General features: G+C 39.6%; 1 protein-coding gene across 5 annotated transcripts in view; it reads left to right on the forward strand.

Annotated features, from left to right (window-relative positions):
* cact (NF-kappa-B inhibitor cactus) overlaps positions 1-27146 on the forward strand; it is an 82363-nt gene that overhangs the window by 40978 nt on the left and 14239 nt on the right. The window contains exon 1 of one of the 5 annotated variants that reach the window (XM_022063670.2): positions 185-380. The exons of 1 other annotated variant lie outside the window; for it this stretch is intronic. In XM_022063670.2, coding sequence (XP_021919362.2) covers positions 332-380 — 49 coding nt within the window. In that variant the 5' untranslated portion in view covers positions 185-331. Of the gene's footprint in view, positions 1-184; positions 381-2231; positions 2269-26400; positions 26438-26703; positions 26874-27146 lie in introns of those variants that run through there. 3 more of the 5 variants (XM_087352007.1, XM_087352008.1, XM_087352009.1) reach the window with 3 other exon arrangements.

A 27146-nucleotide genomic window follows, 5' to 3' on the forward strand; every position in this document is an offset into this window, starting at 1 on the left:
CATTCCGCAACATAACACATGCAGTCCTGCATCAGGTTCGCCAGCTATCCGGCCTGGTATTTCCCAAGTATGTTCGTTTACTCGTAGCTCTGTCCTTCTCGCACGGCCTGGTCTAATGCAGACGCAGTGAGAGCGAGCAGAAGGCACTAACGTATCGCTATTAGGATTGGGTTTTCCGACAAGCCATTGTTGCTCAGCGCTTAGCAGCTGTTGGTACTGGTACTGATGTTCTGCTGTTTATCGAATCGTGTGTGTTTCGAGTGTCGAATGGAAGTTTCTCGTTTGGATACTTGATCGATATATGGACATATTTTGAAGTCTCTTCTCACAAATGCCGTCATCTACTGCCCTAGACAGAGTCACAGTTAACCTTTCTACAGGTAAGGGAATATATATATCGATTTATTAAAACTCAGTGGTAACTACACAAACCTGTTACAACAAAATTACTCCTCACTTTGTATTTATGTTTCCTGTGATTGTAATTGTGAACTGTAGTGTTTTGTTTTTTGTGATACGGAACAGAGTTCTTACGTGTTATTTTGGCGGGTTTTATATAAGTTAATGCAAGTATTGATTCAGAATTAGGACAGTAAAAAGCATCCAATTCGTGAGAAGAAGAAATTTTATTCTGAATCAGTAATCATTCATTGTGAACTGTGTCGTAACTTTTTGTAGAGCCATCTATGCTATAAAAACACATACAAATTTTATTTCTGAAAAGAATCGATGTGGTACTTTTAAATTTTGTGACCAAACGAGATGGAAGAAAAGATTTTCAGGACTGTAAAATTCATAGAAGCAAGCAATTCAATGCATAAACACATCTTAGTTGTTTATATCTGGACAATTCCACTATGTAATAATCCACCTTTTACGTAACCCAAGGGTTCCTTTTCGTGTTAAGTTCAGCCCGCAATCGAACACTATTCTGAGCCAGATGAAGTTCATTGGTCTTTCTAGAGGGCATCGTCTCTTCGATTTAGGTTTTCAGACTGTACAAAATTTCATCCTCCTTGATATAATAGACGTCTCGTTTGAATATAAGACTGTGAAAGTCGATATAGTTAGAAGAGTCATACCAACCTTTGAAACTGTTATTACAACTGCACTTCTACAATACAATTATTTATTTATATATTTATTTCGAGATTGAATAACATTGTCGTCTTCTTGTCTGAGGAGACATGATATTGGGAGCAGAAATTTACAATATTAATTTTTATTAACATATATTGTTTCAGCTAGTATATTTTAAATGTTGGTATTCGTATGTTGGCAGTATCTTTCCAACTGTTTTCTCTTATGACAAATATGAGGTGGTCGGGATGCCTTATAAAGGAAAGTAACAGTGGCTTTGAGATTATGTGAAGAGATTACAGGGAATTAAGAATTCACAGGATTAAAGATACGACATTATATTGTTAATGTTTCTTTTTATAAGGAGAAAAGCACGGGCTCCACTGACATCCCAATGATAATGAATTTCGACAAATATAATTCTCAACGTTCCTCGTTTTGAGTTTATAATAATAATAATAATAATAATAATAATAATAATTGTTTTAATGCTTTGGGGTGACAATTGGATCTTTCCCATATAAAACTTCACTTAAAGTGACCCCTATTCATATCAACTGAAGAATATTTTAGTGTTTATGTTCAAAATAGGTGTTATTATAAATATGTACACATAAATAATAATAATAATTATTATTATTATTATAGTTACCTGTAGTTAAATAATTTCACATATTTACGGAATACGGATGTTAAAACAAATGCTGTTTCATATTGAATTTGGTCATTCTGAAAGTCAAATATATTATTGTAGGTTTGAATTTGACTCGCGTAACAGATTACATTTTATAGGAAATTAAAATCGAGTTGATTTATTTTTAAATTATGAGTTAATTATCAGAAACATTTTCTGCTTGCGACTATGAATATATTTTATGGGTATGCACTTAAATAGTTTCTGTGTTGTCTAAGATTCTGCAGCAAGGGTCTAATGACACTGTGACGTCATTTCCTCTCTGCCACTCTTAGGTAGAAGACACGTCGCGTACTTCATAGAACACAATTACCTGCGTCATTTCGGTTTATTCTTGTTCCACCACGCGTTAATATTACCAATGTTTGCTTCAGTAATAATAATTATAAATCCACTACGTGATTTTCGATCATGTTAATTAGCATGTGTTTATATATATTCGTTTAATCTGCCACGGTCATCAGCTGCCGCCATGGTTACAGCAAGACGGCTAGGTGAGTTATAAGGACTTTTGGGTGTTTGATTGTATGATGATGTCAGACCAAGTGGTAAAGTTGTCTTATGGTACCGTTTTGTAGTCTAAAATTTATTTAATATTACGTACAATTAAAAATAGCGTCTTTAGTGCTGATAATTAATAATATATAATTGTATAATCTTATTCAAGTTCTTAATGTCTTGTTAATGCATAAATTACTTAATTTTGTGAACCACAAATACACCCTCTCCTAATGCCTATCTGTATATAGTCTCAAGCTATGGTTTTGAATGATTAGACGACACAAAAATTCCCTTGATATTATTAAATGCCATTTATTTAGAGTAGGTGACCGGTGTTTCGGATTAACATACCATAGCATTGAGAGGGTTAATTCAATATAACTGTATTTATGTTAAACATGTATTGTTATCAAAAGACAATATTTTCCTAAACTTAAGTACGACAATATAGCATTTCCTGACATTCCAGTGAGGACTTTAGACTTATATTTACCCTTCATTAACAGGACATCGAGTATTTATTTAATTCTTCAAAAGTCATGTTAATTGTGGAAGATTTTAAGTATGTGGTTTCAGCGAAAGCCATCTCGTGGTGAAACTCTAGTATTAAAATGTTAAATTCCAAACATGGGGTAGTTCCTTTCGAAACAAACAAGAAACATTATGTTTCTCTAAGAGGATTATAGTAGCTTCAGTTCAACTCTGTGCTTTTTGTGTGGCTGACAGATACTTAGCATAGAAATCCCCTGCTTTAATAGAACACTGGTTTATTACTGTGTTCACAAGAACTTGATTTTACCCTAAATTTCGAAAATCCGTAGTCACCTTACAGCCGGAGGTCACCTACCCTGATAGAATTTAAGTGTCTTTCCTCAGTCTCTCCATCAAATATTGAGACAGTAGCCTAACTTAAATTAGACCATGACCGTTTCCTTTCATATCCCTTCCAACTTAATGTTTGGCAATCCGGTTAATATTATTCAATCGTATTCATAATAGTATGAGGTCGTATGTTATTAAAATAAGAGGCAAGGTAGATCCGTTATTTTGTGGGCCATATTTGCTTTTATTTTAGTATATATCAGGGTGGATAATTAAAATAGGCCACGACTGTTTCCTATATCTCACTTCAGGGCCCACCTACCATTGTCAGTGATTGGCTAACACTAAAAACACAAACAAATAATTATTACGCAAACGCTTAATCAATAAATACTTTTGTTCGAAAGTAGATTATTTATGAACGTTATGGACACTTAGTCGTGTACTCTGCTTGTTCGGTACATGTAAAGAATTCTGTTTGATCATACTTCATGGTTTAAATTCCAGAAGTAGATTAACTTCGCAAATGTTGTGTTACTATAATCAGTTGTCGGTAGATAAGAGCTGTTTGGTGTATTTAGTAGGACTTAACTTAAATCTATTGCACTTACAGCCTAGTGTTGCAAATGAGATCAGACCACGTACCTCACATCACATTGAAGAGAGAAAACATTTGCTATATTTCGTTGTACACATCTAATAACCAAATCGTAAAATATCAGATCTAAAACTTCTTGACGATGGTGAAGAGTCAATTGAATAAAAAAAAAATTTACTTGGATATTATCCATCGTCTAGTAAATATAAAATGTAATCCGGAGATAGGGATTAGCTCTATCTAGTGGGCCCAACTGTGTAGGAACCTGAAGACGGAGATAGAGTCCCATCTCCGAAACGTCGTTTTACGTTTTATATTTACTAGACGATGGATAATATCCAAGAAAAACAATTTTATTCAATTGAAATCGTAAAATGTTTCAAATAAAATTTTTTAATTCTCAGTTAAATCTATTAGGAATGTAATTTGAAATTCAACAAGAAATTCAAAAAAACATGCTATTGTATATATTATCATTTGATGCACCGTTAAGTATATTTAATATTAAGTTGTTTTAAATTAAAGTCTTAATAGCGTGAGAAAGTTTATGTAACATTTTATCTATTCTGTACATAGATTTTGCGAACCTCTGTGTCTAAACCCCGAATCAAAAATCAGTTATTTTCTCGGGGATGTCTCTCTCCAAAGGCAGTATATTGTACTTCCAATGTCCTTCTACGACTTACCTTTTGGAAGATGTGAGACTTTAAACAATTTTTTGAACAATACTGTACCTAGTTTCTGAACAGATGAAGTCAACATTTTTCCAGCGTCGTCCCTACATCAGAAATATCTTCCTGTGTATTTACAAGACGTGTCGTTGTATACATTTTGGACAATCCGTGATAAACTTTGGAAAATAAATCTGTAATTTCCTCGGGATTTTCCCTCCAAGAGAAACATTTACCATTTCTTCTACGTTATATAAGATTTTGGACACCCCTATACCTGATTACCGAAGTAGGTGTAGTTTATACGTTTACCAGGGTTTTGTCTCCTGTAATAACAACATTTTCATCTTTACCACGTTTTCTAATGAACCTTCCTTATATAAACAGGGTGTGAACGGCGGACAGACGGCTAGCTATTCACACACACCTCAGTTGTTTGCATGCTGAATCTTATCTGGCACATTTTAAACATTGCTGGTCAGCTAATGCCCGTTCGCCTGTCTGCATTTAACAACTTGAAAACGGCTAAAATTAATATTATTTGAGAGTTTTAAGAAAAATGTCTAGTCTTTTCAATGTTAATCTTCATCTGGTAGTTGATAAAGAATTGTTATTACTTTGAAGCGGGAAATGAATTATCTGGCTGCCATGACGACGTCAGACCAACGCGAAACTCTGCTGCTGGTTCTAGATCACCCTTCCCCTCTCCACAAGGGACCACGAAAAATCAACTTTCACGAACTCAGAATCCAGACGACATAACAGATCGAAAGCTCCAGGATTGTTATAGTCTGCACATATTTTTATTGATAAATGTACGATTTAATTGATATTTGAAGTTGGGGGTGTGTTTGATATTAATAAAAAATTAAAATCGATCCTGCAACCTTTAGTGTAGGCGTACGAAGACCAATACCAATTTACGTCGAAATCTGTTGGGGTCATCGGCCCGAGTGTAGAATAGAATACACTGAGAGCGACTGAGAACGAACTGACGATGAGTATGTCTGGACCTAAGGGAGATGAACTGACGGGAGGCTTGGGAAATTGAAGGCGATGATTTTCACCAGCGAAGAGTTGGGTCAGATTTGAAGTCGCTGACTGAGGCCTGAGTGTACGATAATTAACTGCTTGGACAGAGTTATCGTTTACCTCGTGGGAAACTGTGACGTATGAGTAAGGACGGAACAACGGCGGAAAGATAATTAGCAAGGCGACTGAAGAACTGATAGAAATACCCGCTCCTGTGACACTTCGTCCGTCAGGAATCACGTTTGGAACAGCGTCTCTTATTAATGGTTTTAAACTATTGGGAAATTCGCCTCTCTTTCAATGAAATTTCAATTGAGAGACGTTCGAAGAACGCATTATTATGGTCTAGCGTGTACAGGCATCCTTATGACAGGTCGACCGGAACAAATTACTTCACCTGTCTGAAAGTAGGGTGACAGTGTAATCCTGGGGTCTCGGGTTCGATTCCCGGCGGTGCCCGCATTTATAACTTGTGTCGGGCAAGGCCGTGGTCTAGGCAACACGGAGTTTTCCTCCGTGGCATCCCAACAATTACTCCATTCACACACAGAAGAAGGCAATGGCAAACCACTTCTGGATCATCTGCCAAGAACGTATATGAACAGGTCCCAGTCCGAGAAAAGGATGTAAGGATCCTGTTCATATGGACCTGTCGTCAGACAGAACACTAAATAATAATAAGATGAGGTGATCTAGCGGTTAGAACGCTGGCCTTGTAATCCTGGGGTCTCGAGTTCGATTCCCGGCGGTGCCCGAATTTATAACTTGTGTTGGGCAAGGCCGTGGTCTAGGCAACACGGAGTTTCCCTCCGGGGGCTTCCCCGGTTTCTCCATTCACACACAGAAAAAGGCAATGGCAAACCACTTCTGGATCATCTGCCAAGAACGTATATGAACAGGTCCCAGTTCGAGAAAAGGATGGAAGGATCCTGTTCATATGGACCTGTCGTCAGACAGAACACTAAATAATAATAATAGGAGCTGAGCGAGATATCACAACTTCGGAACTTGAGATAGTTACGTAATTGACAAACAAATTGCTTTGGGTGTGACGTCACAGTTATAGGCAATCGATAACTATTCGACGAGTAATTGAAGACGCATTTGATGATGTACTCGACTGTACGACTTCGACTGCTGTCCAGAACTGAATCCTGGAAGAAATGTTTATCAGCAAGGCGTGGCTTTGTAAGACCTGGACCGCTCCGTTACGAGCCGCGCGTGGTAGTTTGTCTATGTCTTGTGCTGAATTAAATGATCGAAGGGAATTTTGTTACAAGGTTTGAGAAAATATTCTTTCAGTAGTTGGGCACACGCCTACCTTATCCTGCTGGATCTTCAGTTGTCCCGGATACGCTGATCGAACTTGAATGCCATTCATTTGCAGATGGAAATTAATGCTGTCCTGATACACGCCATGCAAGCGCTTGGGGGGAGGTGTGAGGAGATGTAGCTCCTACACATTCTTAACCTCGTTTTTAATGTGACTGATATATAAAAATGAGATTACAGACCTTTCATGCATTTTATCATGTCAGAAACTTCGTTTAACATATCACAGAAAAGTCTACTCTGAATACGACAAAAAAAGTGTTTTTATTCAATTAGATCAGTGCTACCAACATGTTTTCTAGGTAAATTATAGGCTTATTATGAGAGCTTCGAGACTTTTCTTCGTATTTGATTATACATCTGTAAGCACCGAAAAGTACTCTTAAATATAAATTAGGCAGTAAAAATAATTAACAGTACCTGATTTGAAGATTTCTGTCTTCTGGGTTGTTGCGCTGTGTAGTCTGGTCGATGTTAACCAACGTTTCAGAGGTCATACTGCCTCCGTCATCAGGGCGATGATTATGAAGATTTCTGTCTTCTGGATTTTTGCGCTGTGTAGTCTGGTCGATGTTAACCAACGTTTCAGAGGTCATACTGCCTCCATCATCAGGGCGATGAGTATGAAGATTTCTGTCTTCTGGGTTGTTGCGCTGTGTAGTCTGGTCGATGTTAACCAACGTTTCAGAGGTCATACTGCCTCCGTCATCAGAGTATGAAGATTTCTGTCTTCTGGATTTTTGCGCTGTGTAGTCTGGTCGATGTTAACCAACGTTTCAGAGGTCATACTGCCTCCATCATCAGGGCGATGAGTATGAAGATTTCTGTCTTCTGGGTTGTTACGCCGTGTAGTCTGGTCGATGTTAACCAACGTTTCAGAGGTCATACTGCCTCCATCATCAGGGCGATGAGTATGAAGATTTCTGTCTTCTGGGTTGTTGCGCTGTGTAGTCTGGTCGATGTTAACCAACGTTTCAGAGGTCATACTGCCTCCGTCATCAGAGTATGAAGATTTCTGTCTTCTGGGTTGTTACGCTGTGTAGTCTGGTCGATGTTAACCAACGTTTCAGAGGTCATACTGCCTCCATCATCAGGGCGATGAGTATGAAGATTTCTGTCTTCTGGGTTGTTGCGCTGTGTAGTCTGGTCGATGTTAACCAACGTTTCAGAGGTCATACTGCCTCCATCATCAGGGCGATGAGTATGAAGATTTCTGTCTTCTGGGTTGTTGCGCTGTGTAGTCTGGTCGATGTTAACCAACGTTTCAGAGGTCATACTGCCTCCATCATCAGGGCGATGAGTATGAAGATTTCTGTCTTCTGGGTTGTTACGCCGTGTAGTCTGGTCGATGTTAACCAACGTTTCAGAGGTCATACTGCCTCCATCATCAGGGCGATGAGTATGAAGATTTCTGTCTTCTGGGTTGTTACGCCGTGTAGTCTGGTCGATGTTAACCAACGTTTCAGAGGTCATACTGCCTCCATCATCAGGGCGATGAGTATGAAGATTTCTGTCTTCTGGGTTGTTGCGCTGTGTAGTCTGGTCGATGTTAACCAACGTTTCAGAGGTCATACTGCCTCCGTCATCAGAGTATGAAGATTTCTGTCTTCTGGGTTGTTGCGCTGTGTAGTCTGGTCGATGTTAACCAACGTTTCAGAGGTCATACTGCCTCCATCATCAGGGCGATGAGTATGAAGATTTCTGTCTTCTGGGTTGTTGCGCTGTGTAGTCTGGTCGATGTTTACCGACGTTTCAGAGGTCATACTGCCTCCGTCATCAGGGCGATTCATCGCAGATACGGAGGCAGTATGACCTCTGAAACGTTGGTAAACATCGACCAGACTACACAGCGCAACAACCCAGAAGACAGAAATCTTCATACTCACCGCCGTGAAAACCTCAAATCTTGCAACACCTAATTTATTTAGTAATTAGAAAATCTTGTCAGAGCAGAGCGTGATCTAGATTACGTGTTGACTCGTGTCTGGACGCACGGTCATTTCTGAGAATAAACTATTTTATAAATAAAATTGTAAACGATGTTTACAAGTTCTCTTTACTGACTTCCGGGTTTCATGTTTATAAAAAAATTATTAAAGGCGTGTGTGTTAATTTCCTTGAAACGAAAGGTTCTTAGTGCAGTCCCTGTGAATTCTGGTGAAAGCAGTTTCTATCCACGTCTTCTACGGGTCTCCCAATTTCTCGTCCGCTCCCAGACTATGGAAGTCCATCTGTCCGGGGGTTATTGGGAGAGAATGTCGTACTGTCCAATACATCGTAAGAAATTCTGAAATATCTTTCAGTTATAGTAAGCAATTAAACTGGGATATGGCAAAGACAGGATGTAATTTATCGATACTGTTTCAAATTATATTTATATTTTTATTACGTTTTGTGCAGAAGATAATTTCGCTCACTAATCGGGCTCGCCGTCCCAAAGGTAACGGATCCTTAATGTCCATTACCGTGTTCACAAAAGCCTTCCAATGTACCATGGCCTATCCTCCAACCCCCACACTCTATTTCTTGAAGGATTGCTTTTAATATCGTCTTCCTATCCACACCTAGAGCCATAGGTGGACTGCTCGTTCTAGGTTTCTCGAAAAAAATGTTTCGTGCATTACTTTTGTTTCCATAACAACCAACTTATCCTCTATTTTATCACCTTGCAAATCAGTCTCTCTCATTCTCTCTCTCGTAATTCCAAATAATTTCCAAATGCTTTCAATCTGTAATCTTATCTTGAGTCATAGACTAAGTTTAACGCCCATAAAACAAAAGATGAAATGAAGTTGTGTGTCTATGTCTTGGAAAGAGAAAATATTCTGAATTCATTGGTAGTAGACATTACTCAAATTTATGAATTTAATTTTTTTTATCCTTAAAAGAAGCAGAGTTTTCACACATTCACGTCATTTTAGAACTTCCAATAAGAAATTTATAGGGATATTCACACTGTAAGAACATATCCCGGTCAGATCTAGGACAGGACACGTGGGCTTCCTCAAGAAGGCTACTTCTGTCCCATGGTCCAAGACTCTCAGATGTCATCGTATTTCTAAGAGAAACGGTTTCCGAATTTTTACAAAAAAAAAAAAATAATTAAAACAGTAAAAAAATATTTATTTTAAAAATTTTCAGTTTATTTAATATTTATGAAATACAAAAATATAACAAAATAAAATATACTTCATATAAAACCAAATAAAAACAACTAAAATAACTAAAATCCGTACAAAATATAAATTATAAATTTTTATTTCATTTAATATTTTTCTCCAGGAAATGTAATTTAAAAAAAAACATAAAATGTCCACTGAACGATTACTTAATCTTGTTCTTATTCTAGATACAAAATTGCCTGAAATAAAAAATACTCTCTCACTGGCTACTGAACTTGGTCTTATCGTTTTCAGGGCATCAAATAATAAATCTAAATTCTTTGTTCTTTTATTGGTTGCCTCAAATACTGAAAATTCGGCCTTCGTTGTCTTCGGATTTGATATTATTTCTTCGGGTTCCTCAAGAAACCTATGAATTGATTTTTCTATGGCTCCTTTTAGAGCATTGCCCTGATTAATAGTTTATCCGTTTCCGATATATTCATCATCGGAGTCTGTTTCCATACAAGAATTTGAATATATTCTAGACAATATTTTTCCAGATAACTTAATAATATCGAGTTTCGAAGCCAGTGGAAATACACTAGATTTCTTTGTTGAAATGTTTTGTGGATTTTGCAAATATAGCAAAAGGGTTACCAACCCAACTTGTCTTCTTTCTTGAATTCGTACTTCTAAAGCATTTAACAATTTCGAACTAATTTCAGTCTTTAAATTTTGTAGTTCATTTACCAGAAATTTTTACATATTAATTCTAATATCTAAAACCGGTTTTTTTTTTAAATTTTAAAAAATCGGTTTTCGAATTTTACAAATTTATCCAAAAAAACCTGTTTTTAAACCCGGTTTTTAAAAACCGACAAACCCTGTGTGAAACTATGTAAATCAACCTTTGTTGCTCGTTGATACAAAAACGTCGTTCCACCATATTATCTTCTCTACTCAGTCCCTCCACTGCCTGTTTGCATCCTGGTACACCCTTCATCGCTCTCGTACCCTTGCCCTGACCGCGTCCAGCCCTGACGTCCTGTAAAGAAATAAGTGAAAAGAGAAGAAATTAAAGCAAGGTCCTCATAGGTGAATCACCCGAGATCCTATCCGTTCTTACAGTAGTTCGTGAGATTTCTTTCGTTCCGTGCTGCTGGACAGTGATTATCCGTACTCCAAGAGGATTCCCCTTTCCTTCAGGGACACCAATGCATCTCGGAGTAGGATGGTCAGCCTCTGTGGTAAGGTCGGTCACAACACAGCTGATTTCTCTTTGAGTTACTTCATGGATCTCATTTCGTTGGTTTTACAACGAATGACAATTTTAATACGTGTTCTTAAGCACTTAAACTGCCACGGTGGTCTAGCGGTTAGAACGCTGGCCTTGTAATCCTGGGGGTCTCGGGTTCGATTCCCGGCGGTGCCCGAATTTATAACTTGTGTTGGGCAAGGCCGTGGTCTAGGCAACACGGAGTTTTCCTCCGGGGGCTTCCCCGGTTTCTCCATTCACACACAGAAGAAGGCTATGGCAAACCACTTCTGGATCATCTGCCAAGAACGTATATGAACAGGTCCCAGTCCGAGAAAAGGATGGAAGGATCCTGTTCATATGGACCTGTCGTCAGACAGAACACTAAATAATAATAAGATGAGGTGGTCTAGCGGTTAGAACGCTGGCCTTGTAATCCTGGGGGTCTCGGGTTCGATTCCCGGCGGTGCCCGAATTTATAACTTGTGTTGGGCAAGGCCGTGGTCTAGGCAACACGGAGTTTTCCTCCGTGGCATCCCAACAATTACTCCATTCACACACAGAAGAAGGCAATGGCAAACCACTTCTGGATCATCTGCCAAGAACGTATATGAACAGGTCCCAGTCCGAGAAAAGGATGGAAGGATCCTGTTCATATGGACCTGTCGTCAGACAGAACACTAAATAATATAATAATAATAAGCACTTAAAAGCTGGTCCTGAGTTTATCCTCTGCTTTGTCGCGTCACTGGGTCATCCCTTTCGTTGTCTGCCTGGAACTCAGAAGGGAGCAGGAAGCTGTTCTGTTTCCAGTCTTCTGAACACCATCCTAGTCGCTCAGCTGTTCAAAAAATTCCCTGTCGCGTCCGGATTACTGCATCTAACCTGAGTCTTATGAATCCAGTCCACACCCTCAATATTAGCTTCCCATCTACGTCTTGTTCTCCCAAATGTTCGTTTGCCCTCGGGTTTAAAATATTCAAATTACTTCCACGCATGCACAAGAGTTGGGTTAGGTGAGAGGAAGTAGCTCTTTACATAATACGAGAAAAATTGTTCTGTTATCCGTTGTTTTAAACGTTATCTGTGGCATGTTTGAACCGAAGGTCACGAAGTGTTAACCTGTTTCTTTGCCCCGCACGTGTGGTCTACCCTGGCGGTGTAGATAATGCGCTTCTTTTTAAACATTTTTCTGTACTCTACACATTCCAATTAACTAAGGCACTAGGTTTGCCTTATCTGTTGTAAAAGCTGTTTCAGTTATTCGTTACAGTTTTAAGCTAAATGCTGTTTTAGTTGACATAAAGCTCACTTCTGCGAAAATGAGTGTCATCCTACGCTCGTAAATAATGTGACCAAACGATTTCCTCGTATACAGATACGTTTTGTCTTATCTCCTTTGACGTCAGAGTCTAAGCTACTCCAATCAGAATGCGTCTAGATCTCTGATAGAAACACGAATGGACAGCTGTAAACTATATTAGATTATATACATTCGTGTTTTGCTAATTCTAAATTATTAATACAATTTTACGTCACTTACCTAGCCTAGACAAGTTTTAATGTCTTCTTTAAGTACTTTAAAATAAAGGCCGGTCTATGATTCTGGGTTCGCATGCTTGGGGCTATGTGTTCTTTAATAACTTGGTCTTCCTGGAGCCGCTATTTTGTTAATTTAAACACAAAACAAAGAATTATTTCTTAAACTTTTATACTTGTATTTATAACCACCTCATTGCAAGTGGCGCCAGTGTCGATCCCACCTCAACAGGTCCCAGTCCGAGAAAAGGATGGAAGGATCCTGTTCATATGGACCTGTCGTCAGACAGAACACTAAATAATAATAATAAACCAGGTTCTGTCAACAAACGGAGTCCACAATAATTCGTTTGGTGCTGTGGGTGGGGGTGATGTACCTTCATTGTCATTGTTGTAACTGCTACTGTAATTGTTACTAATTCCTGCTTCAAAGTTTCAAAAAAAGTTAGTTTCTATGCTGTAACGAATTACTAATATACATTCGGTTAAGGATATAATAATCTGATGTAAAGAATTGAGTAATTTTTAAATTTATTTAATCATTCTTCTGTTGGGTGCCTCGCGAAAAACATGGCAAAAGCCTGACCTCGTGTTCCGTTTTCCTTTGTTTGGGTGTTTCAGACGATAAGCCGGAGATTTCTGTGACATTTCGTAACTTCTTGTCTCACCCGCAGACATAACCTGAGGACGCCCTAAGCCATATTGGGTTGTGAGAAATTAGAAAGTCGTAAAGTACAGCTCGCAGACTGTTTCGGTCTGTGTGGCTCGCATTGTGTTCCAACTGTGGAGGTTGCCTCACGATATGAGGCCTTTTCGAGCCTCGGTTTCTGCAGCACAAGTGACGAAGCGTGAGTTCGGGAATCCCGTCTCATTGTGCCGGTGATCAGTTGTGTCTCGTTCAACATTCCATTTGCGGGCAGGTCGGTTTACTTCGTCCGATCGGCGTAAGAGATGGAATGCGAGTTTTCTGTCTGCACCAAGTACGTGGGGGGTACGTCGGGTTCCGTGTGGACGGATTTTAATGAAATTTGGTGTTGGTATCCACACTGAAAGTCGTCGGAAAATCTTGACATAAATTTTAAATTGAACATCGTCAATGTTATAAAAATAAAATTAAATAAATAAAGACTCGTCCAGCTTTAGAATGAAAAATTTGCATACTCCAATTGAGAATTTTGTTCGTTCCTGTGATGCATTTTCTGAATTCACGTTAAGTTATTTTCAGTGCAAACTTGTTTCGGGGACGATTAAATCGTGTTTATTTTTCATATTATTTAATGCGAAAATTCTCATTTAAATCCTGCGCAGGATAACATTAAAACACATCGAACACCTTCAAATGTTTTATTTCTTAAGTTTAGGTTTTTATTTTATACGATGTAATATATAAATATTTAATGATGTGTAATTGGACAGCATTAATCTGTACTGTCTTCACAAAAAAAAACTTACAGGAATTTTTAAAAAAAATCAAATGGTATTTAAGTACAGTAGGGAACTTAAATGTTCTTTAACAACAGAATATAAGCTCACTGTTTCAAAACAGTTCACTGCCTAAGAAGAGATATTGTTTTTCTAGTTCCTGTTTAATTAAATATTTTTAAAATCTAAATTAAGCAAGATTCTTAACGAAATCTTTGTTTTGTGTTACGTAAATTTTCCTTTTATGAGATTTTCTGCTTCTGAGGAAATCGATTAAGTACGAATCGATCTCTATACAAAGTGGAGATCTCATTATAAATGAAACATACCATAAATAAATTAATCTTAAAACCTTGCATACCATTCAGTGTTGAATATTTATTTGAAATATATAAATTCATGCATACAAACAAAACTGTTTACACTTTGAAAAAAACACTTAGTGTCAAACGCGTTTCGACCTCAAGAGATCATCAGTGGCAAAAACATTAATTCATTAGTCTGTCTATTAAATCATACGATTCATAAGACGATGGTTTGTTATAAAACACTGAGCATAAAAAGATCGCGTTTTATAAATAAATTAACTCGAAATTTTTTTTACAGAATTTTATAAAGGTACGATAAGTTATTTCAGAAATAAAACATGCATTTATTGTGTTGAAGTGATGTTCCCTGTACAAATTCGTTGCTTAAAATATCGACATAATTATGATTTGCAATCTCTAATACAAGATTTCAACATGAATATTTAACGACTTACAAAAAAAAAAAGTAATTTAAGACTACAGTCTGAGCTATTTTCAGTATTTGCTTGTGTCTTGAACAAATTAACATTAATCTGATTACAGTAACTTATGTAAATAACCTAGAAAATTGAAGTTCACTTGTTCCAGTGTTACTAATACTTATTTTATTTTATTTTACCGGAAATTTCGTCAACTAGCATGTCACTGGATCCCAGCTCAAGCCAGATGAATCCAATCCACATACATTAAATTTGTCCAAACTCAGTTTTATCGCGTGTATTCCATCTACGCCTAGGTCTTTCTAGAATTGTTTTCCTTTATTCGCACCAAAACTGTTGGCAATTCTCACATGTCCTCGAGGTTCGTCTTCACACCTTCAGCATCCTTCCTCGGATGTCTTGGTGCTTAGGCGTAGGGATTCTGAACAGTCGGACTCTGAGAGGTTCAACGCGTAACGTGAAGACCATCCTTTGTACCGACCTCACGTTCGCGATGTGGCCATGCCGAAGGAGTTATGGCTTACCACAACAGAAATATCGAAAGAAATTGACATGGTTAGATTTAAATATTATTTTCACTTATAGAGGAACTTGCTTCCTCCATCCTCAAGGCGAATAGAAAATTATTATGGATGCATAACGCTCCGGTAGAGACATTTTGAGATGTTTTGGAGCGCTCATGTGATCCGGGGCAAAACGTAGTCATCATACTCGGTCGTAAGACGGGACCTGCGCACAAGCTGACGTTTCAAGTTGTGGTCCTGAAATTCCTGCATTATGTTCATCCTTCCTATCAATAATCTCCTTTATTTTGGAAGCGCTTTTTACGAGAGCAGAGAGGACACGCGGATGTACCACTTTCGTACTAGAGACTTCAGATGATAATTCTTCGTTGGCACTTTGACCTGAGTACGAAATCTATCAATTTTTTTTAAATCACTTTCTCCTTTGCGTTTTTAATTGGAAGCTCTTCAGATGATAATTCTTCGTTGACTTTTAACTGATGTATTTTGTAACTGCGAACTCTGGGGTCTGGAGAAAACTGCATAATGATGAGCTTAAAAATCTGTACTCCTCCCCCAATATTGTCAGGGTGATTAAGTCGAGAAGAATGAGATGGGATGGGCATGTAGCACGCATGGATGGGGCAAGATGTGTTCACCGGGTACTGGTCGGGAAGCCTGAGGGGAAGAGACCTCTGGAGAGACCTAGACGTAGATGGGAGGATAATCTCAGGCGGGATCTATGGGAGATAGGAGTTGAAGGAGACTGGATTTTGTTGGCCCAGGACAGGGTCCGGTGGAGGGCTTTCGTTAATTCGGTGATGAACCTTTGTGTTCGGTAAGCCATCTGGTTGGTTGGGTCCACTATTTGGGAAGCCTGAGGGGAAGAGACCTCTGGAGAGACCTAGACGTAGATGGGAGGATAATCTCAGGCGGGATCTATGGGAGATAGGAGTTGAAGGAGACTGGATTTTGTTGGCCCAGGACAGGGTCCGGTGGAGGGCTTTCGTTAATTCGGTGATGAACCTTTGTGTTCGGTAAGCCATCTGGTTGGTTGGGTCCACTATTTGGGAAGCCTGAGGGGAAGAGACCTCTGGAGAGACCTAGACGTAGATGGGAGGATAATCTCAGGCGGGATCTATGGGAGATAGGAGTTGAAGGAGACTGGATTTTGTTGGCCCAGGACAGGGTCCGGTGGAGGGCTTTGGTTAATTCGGTGATGAACCTTCGGGTTCGGTAAGCCGTCTCTTGAGTCAGACAATAGCAACGCTGTAGGCATTCATACCGTTTCCGAGTTCCTGAGTCCTTCAAATTTCGAGGACAACCGCTGGTCTTCGAGGTTATCGAGAGACGATCAGCGTTAGTGTGGCGTTATCCGGTGTACTTACCTACGCCAACAAGGCATTGAATAAAATAACTGGATTCCGGAATTCTCACTGAACGATGGAACAAATTGCGTCGAATTGCATGGCGTAACTGTGAATCGACTTGCCCTTGGGACAGAAAGTTTCAGGAACTGTTTGCTGCACGATGACGGTTATAAACCTCGTTCCCTCTTCACGATTGCTGGGGCCATAGCATTTGTTTCCTTGTTTATTTTGCCTGTTTTCAGGAAACCGTTCGTGCAGACGTACGAGGAAAGAGTCGGATATATTCAAAGGATATCTGAGGTTTGGAATTATCCCGGCCCAAATGCCAGTTGGTTTCCTTCCTACAATTTGTAGATTCAGTAGGTTCATATGATCTCAGCTTACAGCGCCGGGGCTGTGACGTATTGTCATTATCATAATCATCATTTACGTCAGGATTGGACGCTTTTAAGTGATAGTAAAAGGTTGCGTTCAGGAGTTAAATTGGGTGGGACATGGGATCTGTGCATCTGAAGGATTCTGGTAAGCCCGAAACGTCGACGGCTTCTCTGATTCACGGGCAGCGGAGAAATTTCCCAGGATCCTAAATTTCCCCGTGATTCAGGCACGGGCGATATTACCCGCCAGCAAAGTCCGGACTGGAAATTCACACCTCCGACAAGAATGTTCGCTCTCCGAACTGTAAGGAACTCGTCTGAACATTCACGATGTCTCGCGATCTCATTATTTAACGGATTCGTACTACACTCCATTGTTTTGTGAAGGAAGTCGAAGACATCCTACCGGGTGCACAGGATATATGTCCCCATCGAACCGCGGTCTTCTTGATTACAACGCCGTGCAATCTCGTAGGTGGTTATCAAAGTTTCGGAGGAACTTACTCTCACAATTTTCAGGGTTATACTATGAATACGGAAGCGACAAGTAGGGTATATTTCTACCTGGAATATGAAGGCAATCAATAAAGTATATATCCTGAAGATGTAAACAGTAAGTTCCTCCGAAACGTTGATAACAACCTACAGCAACAAAGTGGCGAATATACAACGTTTAACACTTCCAATGACGTCAGATTAAGAGAAAATAACTTCATTGTCAGTTTACTGGCGAGATAATGAGGCTTCTAATTTATGTTAGTGATATTCGAAAATTTCGTAATAAAATACTTTCGTAAAATCATCGAAATTAAAACGTTTGTAAAACGTTGCAATTATTTTACAATCCTATACGCAGAAAATTAAATTAAATACACCTGGCAGGCTGTGTTGTATTTGCATAATGCAAATGACCGAGAGGTTGGGTTAGGTTAGGTTAGGTTAGGTTAATTTAGGTTAGGTTAATTTAGGTTAGGTTAGGTTAATTTAGGTTAGGTTAGGTTAGGTTAGGTTGGGTTAGGTTGGGTTAGCTTAGGTTAGGTTGGGTTAGGTTAGGTTGGGTTGGGTTAGGTTAGGTTAGGTTAGGTTGGGTTAGGTTAGGTTAGGTTAGGTTGGGTTAGGTTAGGTTAGGTTAGGTTAATTTAGGTTAGGTTAATTTAGGTTAGGTTAGGTTAATTTAGGTTAGGTTAGGTTAGGTTAGGTTGGGTTAGGTTGGGTTAGCTTAGGTTAGGTTGGGTTAGGTTAGGTTGGGTTGGGTTAGGTTAGGTTAGGTTAGGTTGGGTTAGGTTAGGTTAGGTTAGGTTGGGTTAGGTTAGGTTAGGTTAGGTTAATTTAGGTTAGGTTAATTTAGGTTAGGTTAGGTTAATTTAGGTTAGGTTAGGTTAGGTTAGGTTGGGTTAGGTTGGGTTAGCTTAGGTTAGGTTGGGTTAGGTTAGGTTGGGTTGGGTTAGGTTAGGTTAGGTTAGGTTGGGTTAGGTTAGGTTAGGTTAGGTTGGGTTAGGTTAGGTTAGGTTAGGTTAGGTTAATTTAGGTTAGGTTAGGTTAATTTAGGTTAGGTTAGGTTAGGTTAGGTTAGGTACAGTCTTGTAAGTTCTGTGACGTCATTTCGTATTCTGCACTGAGTCTATTTAGATATTTCATTTCCTTGTCGCGTTATCTTCAGAATGTCGTTTTGCACAGATATGCAGATGGAGGCGGAAGTACCACCTTCACAGCTGCACTTGAAATGCGTGGAAACTCTTCCTTCAAAACCAGCTCAGAAGTTACGTCGTTCGTGTGTGCACATTTCAGACCCGCGGCTGATTAAATATAAATAAATCTTTTATCCACGTTAAGAAACAGTCTGTGACGGAAATCCTCCAAAAGTCTACGTGCCTAGACCCAATTCTTCTTATAAGCAAGCCTTCTCCTGCAATGTATCTCTGCTCTCATGACCGCTTCTGCGTCAAGGCCGTGTGGATTCCCCACTTTTTGGGTAAACGTCACATAGCCGCTGAGTCAGGTTTCGTAAAATCCGCTTACAGTGTAATACCAAGAACATAGATCATTGCCCGTTACAAACGTCGTCCCGTGGGAACTCTCGCACTTGCTACTAGAAAACAATAACATTTAAGCATTACGAACCATTAGTTAGGGTAATTCAGTCAGCATAGTGACTAAGCTACGCGGTGGACAACCGGGGTTCGATTCCCACATCGTCAGGAATGTTAGTGCGGCCCCCATGGTCTCCTATCCAGTGGTCTCCAGGGTTTCTTCCGAGGCATATCTCCATTTCCCCGTGCGTTTGCATGGCACAGGGCTCAGGTAAAAACCAGTGACAAATTTACCTTCTAAAAACCACGTACCTGTGTAGGTACTATTTGTAATGCAGACGTAATTATATAAGATACACGCATACATATTTTAAATAAAATATGTCGGTTTTAACAGTATCTACTAGTACAGATATCCCAAAATTCATATTCACACATTCAAAAAATAAAATAAAGTCATTTTCATAAACTAAACTGTTACATGAGTCAGCATTGGCACTTGGTGGATTAGCGAATCTAGTAGAGGTGTTCAAAATGACCACCGCCAGCTTCGTGGCGCAGTTGGCAGCGGCGAGCAATTGGCTGGTATTTAAGCGACCAATAAACTTGAAGCTAGGATTGCTGGAGCTCGTGAAGTGTTGCTGGCTTTCTGTATACCGTAAGAAAATGTTATCTGAGGTCATGGTCGATCCTATCCTCATCGGTCTATGGAAGTATTGTCAAGACATCACGATGGTAATGTGAGGTTGATACCACTGTCCTTGTCTCCATGTATCACGAGCTGCAGGACACACTCACTGTACCACCAGATCATTTATTACACACGTCGTAAGTCTCAAATTTATCTCGAAATATTTTTAATTGTTAGTCGTGTTTTAAGATTCACTTGTCTTTGCACCTAAACCAATCGAATTTCCAATACCACTTCAAAATCAATTTGCGTTGCTCGAAATTTAATCGATTCTCCGCCATTTTTCATAACTGAATCATGGGAAAAGATATTGTGGTGCCATCTGTTAAGTATAGACTACACTAGGTTCCCCTCGTAAACACAATACACGGAGATCGATAATAGGGTTGAGATGTTCAGGGTATACAGTTTACACCGTGCATAGGTTTTTCGTAATATAAGCATTTTTTAATTTTATTTTGAGAAAAATCTTTTAATTTTCTTTTTCAGTTCCATGTAATGTATGAATCATGTTGAGCCGATATTGTTCAGAATTAAATTCGCCAGACGGAATTTGCTTCTTTAACCACTCAGTACGAAATTTCACTGTATGCAAACAAAGTTTAACGAGTCGTATATCTGAATAACCACTAAGGAAACTCCATTTATTACAAGCAAATAAGAAAAGAATGTGTAGGCAGGTGTTGAAATGACCTTGGTCGTGGGAAACTGAGGGATACCAAGAAACGAGTAAGCACGTGACTGTTGACTTCGGATACTTTAACGTGGGAGGATATAAGCTAGAATAAAACCAGCTACGTGGTGAGTCGCTGTGTCAGCTTTCGAAACAAGAGAGACGATGATGAATCAAAACCTTTCAGAGCAACAGCGAAATTCCTTCATGCTAATCACAACAATAATTATGATAATTAATGGTTAACAATTTGACTACAATCGCTGCTTGCGATATTATTTAACATCTGAGTTAATCTTCTCTCTCCATTTCGCGCAGAACAGAGGTCACCACAAATTGACAGAACTGTGTTCTGTTATGTGTGTAGCTTCTATACCAGGGGAATGTTCATTATCTATACCAGCGAAAAATTGAAGCTGAATTGTTAGTAATCGATCCGACACAGTTCTGAGTTTTTGAAAGATGTTCTATTACTTCGAAATGAAAGGGAAATGAGGACGTGTCGACAAAACACGAGCTGGACGGAATGACTCGACCAAAGCGACCTTACCTAACCGCTGTAAACAATACCATGATCTACCTCAACCTTTACATGCTCCAGTGCCTACGTGGACTCTCCCGATTTCACGCTCAGGTGAATCTAACGTTTCTTCTTCTCGGAATGGGCAAATTTCTGTCTGTACCAGCATCAAGACCTCTTTGTAGCGTCTCGATGGCATTCTCACTCTGCCTTCAGTCGCCAGTCTTCTCTCTTTTTATCCAAAAAGATCTTTACATTCTCTCGTAAATGCGGTACTCTGAAGTATTCCACAATAACAACGCTAATTTTCGGAGAATGTCGTATTCTTCTCCTATCCAGTCAAGTAACTAACTACCTGTATTGATGTTTCTAGGTTTCATTGAACCAATCCTTGATAAGAAAGTAAGGTTATGGTTCAGACAACACAGACATCGAATATTCGGACTCAGCACATTTGACTAAGAATGTGTGTTTCTGTCTTGCACTCTGATTGTGTCACACTTGAAACTTATTAATTCGATTGTTTCATCAGTCACTACTGCCCCTCCTGTCCCTACTCTCACATTAACTCCAGGATATGTTCATGGCCTCTTTCTGTGATATTTACCGATAGAAGTGTTGGATGAATTTTTCATTTTCATCACACGTGTCCCATTCATTTTGTTGTAATTTTCCAGGCGATACTAGGAAAGGAGAGCCACGGTGGTCTAGCGGTTAGAACGCTGGCCTTGTAATCCTGGGGGGTCTCGGGTTCGATTCCCGGCAGTGCCCGAATTTATAACTTGTGTTGGGCACGGCCGTGGTCTAGGCAACACGGAGTTTTCCTCCGTGGCATCCCAACAATTACTCCATTCACACACAGAAGAAGGCAATGGCAAACCACTTCTGGATCATCTGCCAAGAACGTATATGAACAGGTCCCAGTCCGAGAAAAGGATGGAAGGATCCTGTTCATATGGACCTGTCGTCAGACAGAACACTAAATAATAATAAGATGAGGTGGTCTAGCGGTTAGAACGCTGGCCTTGTAATCCTGGGGGTCTCGGGTTCGATTCCCGGCGGTGTCCGAATTTATAACTTGTGTTGGGCAAGGCCGTGGTCTAGGCAACACGGAGTTTTCCTCCGTGGCATCCCAACAATTACTCCATTCACACACAGAAGAAGGCAATGGCAAACCACTTCTGGATCATCTGCCAAGAACGTATATGAACAGGTCCCAGTCCGAGAAAAGGATGGAAGGATCCTGTTCATATGGACCTGTCGTCAGACAGAACACTAAATAATAATAAGATGAGGTGGTCTAGCGGTTAGAACGCTGGCCTTGTAATCCTGGGGGTCTCGGGTTCGATTCCCGGCGGTGTCCGAATTTATAACTTGTGTTGGGCAAGGCCGTGGTCTAGGCAACACGGAGTTTTCCTAGAGTTTGGTTTCAAATTTAAACAAAACTTCGCTGCGCTATAGCTCCTGTTGAAGTACGCTGGTACGAACTATTTCTACCATTTAAATATTTTTAGAAGCTAGCAGTCAACTGGTAAACAATTTCCGTAAAGTTACCGGAGAGTATAATTTCAAGGGCGCGTTTTTATGCAAAACTTGTTCAGTCGGCATGTTGCAAGAAACTCTGTTCACAAATAATCTGTTTACATTTTTCGTTTCATCCTTCACAAATGTGCGCCGAGTTTGGTCTCAGTCGAGTCTGAAATGTCATATGAGTCACGTTTATTGAATCCGCGGACATTCACCTTCTGCGAGGTAAATACGGGAAACATTCCGTGGCTGCAGTGAAGAAATACGGGAAAATATCCTAATCGCCGAGAATCTGATCTCAGAATACGATCTTCTCGTCCAATAAGCGACTCTGTTGGTCATCCGCGGAGTGTACGCAAGCCAGTTACAGGAGAAAATATGTTAGACGTCGTGAGGCGGATTTCCAGTTTAAGGACAAGACAAAATCAGTATCTGCCCGACTACGGATGTAACAGTGCGCTGTGTGCAGAGCATCGTGTGGTCCAGGCACTTCTAAGACGCGGACGAGATTCCAAGTGACAGATTAATTCATTTTCACAAGGAATGACTTTATAAATTTATATAAATTTCATTAGTGAGCGGAGGACGATCTACACACGGTAAGACCTCGACATATTCAACATTTATTTCCCACAGACTCGTATCTTACCAGCAAAACGTAACTCTCTGGTGTCTACCACAGCGACCCCTTTCAGGTGTTGGAGGACGTTCCGTTGCGCAAACAAAGGATGTGGTTTCTGCGCAATGGTCCTCCAGAACTTTCCAGTCTGGATACACACGCGGCAGTGGCCCCGAGGCTCCTGTGTCGTGGCCACCAAGATCACCGGACCTCAATCCGATAGATTTTGACGTGAAAACGTCTTTAAAATCGATGCCGGGTGTGGGGAGGCAGTCGCGCCCAAACGAGCGACAGTTTCTGTCGAAGTAATTTCAAACTTCAATAACTCGGCTAAAAATAGACATAGCACCGCCATCTTAGTCTCGTTTTAAAGAGGAAGGATGAAAGTTTGTGCCAGTACCGCTCCGATATTCGTGGCGGCCGGACGTCGCGAACTGCGCACGCGCAAAATGAAGCCACGATTTCCGGATTCGACACGTGTCCATAAACGGGATCATATCTCAGAGGCTAATTATCCGATCCGAGTGAACCAAGTGTTGTTTTGAAGAGGAGTGTATATGTTACAACTCATCCTGGTCTCCAAGTGTGTATCTCAAAAATTCAAAAAGATACGAGGCTGTGAATTTGAAAAAGTTTGAAAATTTCCCGATTTTCTTAAAATGTCGTGATATATGAGAGCAAATTACAACCAGAATTACAAAAATCGGGCACGAATGCGTAGAGCACAGAATTCCAAAGAGAATGACACCGAAAACTCCGGGCCCGGACCCAAAACCAATGCGCAGTACCGCCGCGAATATAGTCAACGTAAGCGCGCTCGGACAACTCAGGCGGCATCTGACGAGCCTGGGTTAAGTATGGATGTGTACCAATTAAGAAATAATCATTCATAAAAATGATTATATTTACAATATCCCTAAGTTAAACTATTAATTATGAACTAATATTTTCGTTCAGAAATTTTTTTTTGTTTAATTTCAATATACTATACACGATTGACGTCTTCACGTGTCCGACACTGCCTATCAATATCTTTCACTTTTAATCTCTATAACGTTGGGGGTCATTAACTTTTCTGACGCGTACCGACGTCGTGAAAATTCTCTATCATTCGTCGGTCACAATTGAGAAACTTTAAAAGTACACCCAAAACTATCGGGATTATGACCTCACGTTTTTATCCTAAAGAAACTAAACTAGATTAAAGACGAATTGATCACTTTAAAAAAAATGTATTTATGTTGTTGAATTTGTGAATGTTCATGATTTGTTGCGAAACAGACCATTCCGTGTTAGGCGATCACAGGACGGGAAACAAATTGCTTAAATTGTAATATCAACATAAATCACAAAAGTAATCAGATTAACGAAATCTGTGAAATTACGACATAAAATTCATCTTTCACCCGGAAAGTAGCTGCTTTATCGCAAGCCGCGACATTAGACTGTAGTTACGTCGTATTACCTGCCAATTGTCATAATTCTTAAAGTTTAATGTAATCGTGATGTTTCATTAATGAAAAATGACGGGAACACATATTACTAGTAAATATTTAAATTCGACGTGAACTCTTTTTTTTTTATTTAGTGTTCTGTCTGACGACAGGTCCATATGAACAGGATCCTTCCATCCTTTTCTTGGACTGGGACCTGTTCATATACGTTCTTGGCAGATGATCCAGAAGTGGTTTGCCATTGCCTTCTTCTGTGTGTGAATGGGATGCCACGGAGAAACCGGGGAAGCCCCCGGAGGAAAACTCCGTGTTGCCTAGACCACGGCCTTGCCCAACACAAGTTATAAATTCGGGCACCGCCGGGAATCGAACCCGAGACCCCCAGGATTACAAGGCCAGCGTTCTAACAGCTAGACCACCGTGGCTCTGACGTGAACTACCTCAGGAATTGGAATCCAGAGACCTGATACATAATTTTGGTGTGTTACTGTCCCTTAATCCGCAATAGCATGAAGTTACTGGCTAACCTCGCAGACAAACTTAAAACTCCTTTTCTCCCATCAGTAAACAGATTTGGGCTAGCTGTTCGGAACTGTTGTAACTTCACTCATCTGTGACAGATTATAAAGATAAGATAGTGAGTAACTTCCATGAAGATATTTTTCTTTTGGATTTTTCCAATTGTTTAAGTGCTCTGGGAAAACCGCCTTTAACGTGCATCAGAGTTAATTTCCGAATGATTAGGAAATTCTCTAATTGAATCTACTCTCAGCATTCAGACACGTACATTTCAAATACAGTAGCCTCAGATAAGACTGTTGTTACGTCATTAATTCCAATAATTCATTTCCAAATACGACATCGAATGTCTGGCATTTGCGAAGACTTTCAGAACATTTAAAGTGACAAAACACATGATTGGGCCTAAATATTTTTAAAACGATTTAGATTTAAAATAGCTACAGATTAACTGCATGAATCAAGATGCTTCAAGTCACTCTTAGTAAATAAATTCATCTCCTTTTATGAAACCCGAAGGGTCATTACTGTCCACAAGAACCCGTTATCAGCCCTTATTACGAGCTAGATCAAATCGAGATCACTCATTTTAACCCGAATTTCTTAAGATCTTTTTTAATATTGTTTTCCCATCTGTACCTAAGTATCTCCCGAGTGATCTGTTATCTTCTACCCCGGTAAGACATAAAATTTAGAACTGCATGGCAAAACACTCTCCCAAAGCTTAATCTGCTCTTAATTTATTATTGAATGTAATTTGATTTGTAATCGTCGTTCCCAGTAACGTTGACTTCGGGTAAATTTTCGAATGTTTATTGGCAAATTTTTTAATATTTATTACGATACAGCATCCCGGTAAGATTAGCCTAAAATACTCTTTAGTGTGTTTATAAATCCATGCTTTATAATGGAACACATAAAATGCGCAATAAATATATTAATATTAATTTGATCACGTTTTTATCTTTCGTAACTGTTTCTGAAATAAAAACTTAAAATGTTTGTCATATTAATTCTCAAATATTCCTTTTGAATTTTGATACGAGGAACATGACGTCGGTTCGGTTGCAACCTTATGAAAGCTGGTTCGCGACCCTTCCAAGAGATGGCATATGAAAGAGAAACTAGTCTCACCAACTGCGAACAGATAGCAGCAGCTGAACTATCTGTGCATCGATCTATATAAAGCGGAAACCAACACCACGGTATGTCATTTTGAGACTAGAAGAAATGTTCATGTTGGAAATTTATGATTACACCACTGCTATAAAATTTAATAATAACTATAAATTATTTTTTCATTATTCTCACTTCTAAGAAGTAGCTGGCACTTGATGTATGAACTTGACGAACGCGGTAAGAAGAATACGCTGATTATTGTACCATGTGTCTTACTTCCTAAAGAGGGCGGGAAAATTATCGTAACATGAAATTAATTATTTGAAAGTCGTTCGTACTGTAGGTTTTACCATACTGAATGCAAAATATAATTATCGTAATGACGTTTTTGTACACTTAATTGCTGATTAGAGCATACGCTACCGAGCTGCCGAACTATATTTTGTCAAGGCGTTGTTCATGACGCTCCGCCCACTGGGGGTTTTCCATCCCCCCCCCGCTGCTACGTACATGGCGATGCGCTAGCGGAAAGGTCTAGAAAGTCGGGAGCGAAGGTCTTGCTGTGGAAATTGTGCATAGTGCTCTCACGCTCGACCTCAAATATTTGTAGTAGGTGAAACAGCAGTGCTGGGAAGCAGGTGTGCGTTTCGTGGTGTAATAAGTATGAACAACGGTGAGCTATCGACTGGAGTTCGTATACACATTAGTTCGTAAGACAGTCGTCAGTTCTCGCAGTTGCCGTAACCTACTTTTACGCGAATGGCTTCATGCGTGTTAAAATAGAAAACAGTGCTCGACAAACGTTCTTATGAATTCATATACAGGTGTTCCCAGTGTTTAGTGAAATCAGTCTGCGGGAGTAGTGGCAGTGTTTTGTGTCTGGATGTTTCTCAGTGTGTGTGTTAGTGACGATGTGGCACAAGAATCATCCATCCGCTGACATTTC

The sequence above is a fragment of the Zootermopsis nevadensis genome, unplaced genomic scaffold (assembly GCF_977971745.1).
Source record: "Zootermopsis nevadensis isolate Lab colony 2312 unplaced genomic scaffold, Znev_1.0 Znev_ptg000020l, whole genome shotgun sequence".
Lineage (NCBI taxonomy): Eukaryota > Metazoa > Arthropoda > Insecta > Blattodea > Termopsidae > Zootermopsis > Zootermopsis nevadensis.